The sequence below is a fragment of the Sinocyclocheilus grahami genome, unplaced genomic scaffold (genome assembly GCF_001515645.1).
Source record: "Sinocyclocheilus grahami isolate Dianchi unplaced genomic scaffold, SAMN03320097.WGS_v1.1 scaffold68.1, whole genome shotgun sequence".
NCBI lineage: Eukaryota > Metazoa > Chordata > Actinopteri > Cypriniformes > Cyprinidae > Sinocyclocheilus > Sinocyclocheilus grahami.
In genome coordinates, this window is record NW_015505247.1 from 460,965 (window position 1) to 463,509 (window position 2,545).

Below are 2,545 nucleotides of genomic sequence, written 5' to 3' on the forward strand. Positions count from 1 at the left end.
GCTTTAGAGACTTTTTTCTAATCAAACATCTATTATAATCGATTACATAAAACTGCATTCAGGAAGAAACCGTGCATGTGATCTAAAGTTTAAACTAATAATCACATGATTAGTAGACATTTGTCACTTTAAATGACTTGACTTAAATGTAAGATGTTGTGATTAAAGCTCCACTTAAAGTTGTTGTAGCCTTTAATGTCTGACAAAATTGTTCATAATTAACATTTTCAATTCTGGATGTAATTTCTTTAGCCACTTAAAAAAAGCTTTGTAACATTCCCCTGTTTTCTCCCATAAGCCCCTTCCTCTCCTCATAATAACTCCTTCCATTTTTACTCTGCTTACCTATGCCTCCCTCCCCCACATTTCTCTCTCTGATGCTTGTTTGTGATCATTCCCCTTCGACTGCTTATTAACATATTTTGATTTATGTTTAACTAAAGGGCGGTACAAATTCACCCCCTGCCCACTATGTATCACCGTTATCAGTGTGAGATTTGGTGAGTGAGGACTTGCCACACTATAGCTTAAGGATCACGTCCCGGCGTAGACGTTTTGACAACTGCATGGATGTGACCTTACAGAGATCAGAGCAATTTTTTAGACTGTGGTGAAACTTAACTCCTGCTTTAACCTCTGTGTCTCCCACAGGCTGCCCTGCGTGAGTGTGTGCTGGTCTGCATATGTCCACACATTTGGGAATCCAGACACAGCTGTTTTCTCTCTTTGGAGTCAAAAGGAAGTGTAAGGATAAAAGTGTGTGTTTGTGTGTGTGTGTCTGGGTTCACCGGGAGAGAGAGTTCGGACTTTCTGAACTTTGAGTGCTGTACACATCCTGACTTTGAGTCTGTTTTTGACGGCTCGCCATGGAAAGCCTGGAATTCGAAAAGAAGGAAAAACGGTACTTTATCCGAGGCAAGCATGCTGCTATCATCTGCGCCGTCGTCATCGTGACAGGTGTTGCCGTGGGGCTCGGAGTTGGTTTGAGCCAGAAGACCTCCTCATCCGAAGATGAAACCAAACCAACACCATCACCCACAACACCGTTACCTACAATGCCGCCAGATGACCGGGGTCCCTGTAAACCATCCAACAACACAAACGGCGGCTGGAACAACTTCCGCTTACCTGACTACATGGTACCCTTCCATTACGATCTGCATCTGGAGCCCGACCTCGACACAGACATCTACACCGGGAGCGTGTCCATCCATCTGACCCTGACGCAGCCCAGTCAGCACCTGTGGCTCCACATCCGAGAGACTTTTGTCACTGCCGTGCCCTCTCTACAGCGCAGCGGCCTGTCCGGCTTGACCTCTGTTGGGGTGAAGGAATGCTTTGAGTACAAGCCGCAGGAGTATGTGGTTGTGGAGGTGGCCGAGCAGCTGAGTGTCACTGGCCCAGACGAGCACTACGTCCTCACTCTACACTTCCAGGGCTGGCTCAACGGCTCTCTGGTTGGTTTCTACAGGACCACATATCAGGAGAATGGAGTTACCAAGTAAGCATCAAGACATCTATATTGTAGAAATGCATTTTTGTGGTGTAATTAGTCAGTATGCACAGTAAGAGGTGTGAAAAGTATGTACTGTATGTACAGTATGTACTGTCACAATTTACTGAACTATAAAACATTTTTTTTTAAAAGCTTCCACGGTTTATAGTACACGTTTAAATATACACACTACCGTTTGATTAGATTTTTAAAATAAGTCTATTTAAGTCTTGTTCAGACTGTCAGCCCAAACTGCGCAAATCCAATTGAAATCTGATCATGTTTAGATAAAAGTCTGAACGGCAACGAACTACATGGAATCCGATTTGTGCAAATCCGTTTCGAGCTACATTCGTATGGGGTTTGGAATCCTATTCAAATCGCATTACTGGAAATCCGTTTCAGTCTGACCGCTCAGATCGGATTTAGCGTAGTTTTCCAATCCGTGTATCATTCGATCATTCGTTTTTTTTATTTAATATTGAAAGTAGAAAAATTTGAAAACTAAATTCCTTTTTAGTTTTTTTCCGAAAAACGAGAATTCAGCTTAAATTTTCGTTTTTCGTTCATGGGTGGAACAATTAATAAACAGCTTGAATATTCGATTTCTACATGTGGGTGGGAATTAAACGCCCCTTTCTGCTGATTGGTCAACCGAAGATCAAACCGTGCCATCATCAGTTCTTCTGCAGTATCACGCAGCAGAATAATAGTCCTCTGCTGCTGCAGTTGTATGGATTCTTAACACATTTATTGCAACTACATTTCATCTTTTTTCATCAAACAAACAGGCTAATGAATAGCTCGACACAACTCGTACCGGGGCAGAGTCTAGACAGGGCTTTCTTCTGTGTAGATATAAATTCTATTCTTTGCATCAGCTGGGCATAGCCTACCCTGCTCACCCAGTAAGTGTTTGTTTAATTAAGAAATTAATTAATTCGTTTCAAAATAAATATTTTAAACACTAAGAAAGAAAGGAAAGAATAATAAATTGGCTTGGGTATATATAGGCCTATGTTGCAAGAACTGTCATTTTGACTGACAACC

At 41.9% G+C, this 2,545-nt stretch overlaps 1 protein-coding gene across 1 annotated transcript in view; it reads left to right on the plus strand.

Annotated features, from left to right (window-relative positions):
- Window positions 1-285: 285 nt before the first annotated feature.
- enpep (glutamyl aminopeptidase) overlaps window positions 286-2,545 on the plus strand; it is a 15,470-nt gene continuing 13,210 nt past the window's right edge. The window contains exon 1 of the mRNA XM_016272163.1: window positions 286-1,501. Within this exon, the coding sequence (XP_016127649.1) occupies window positions 867-1,501 (635 nt within the window). The 5' untranslated portion in view covers window positions 286-866. The remainder of the gene's footprint in view (window positions 1,502-2,545) is intronic.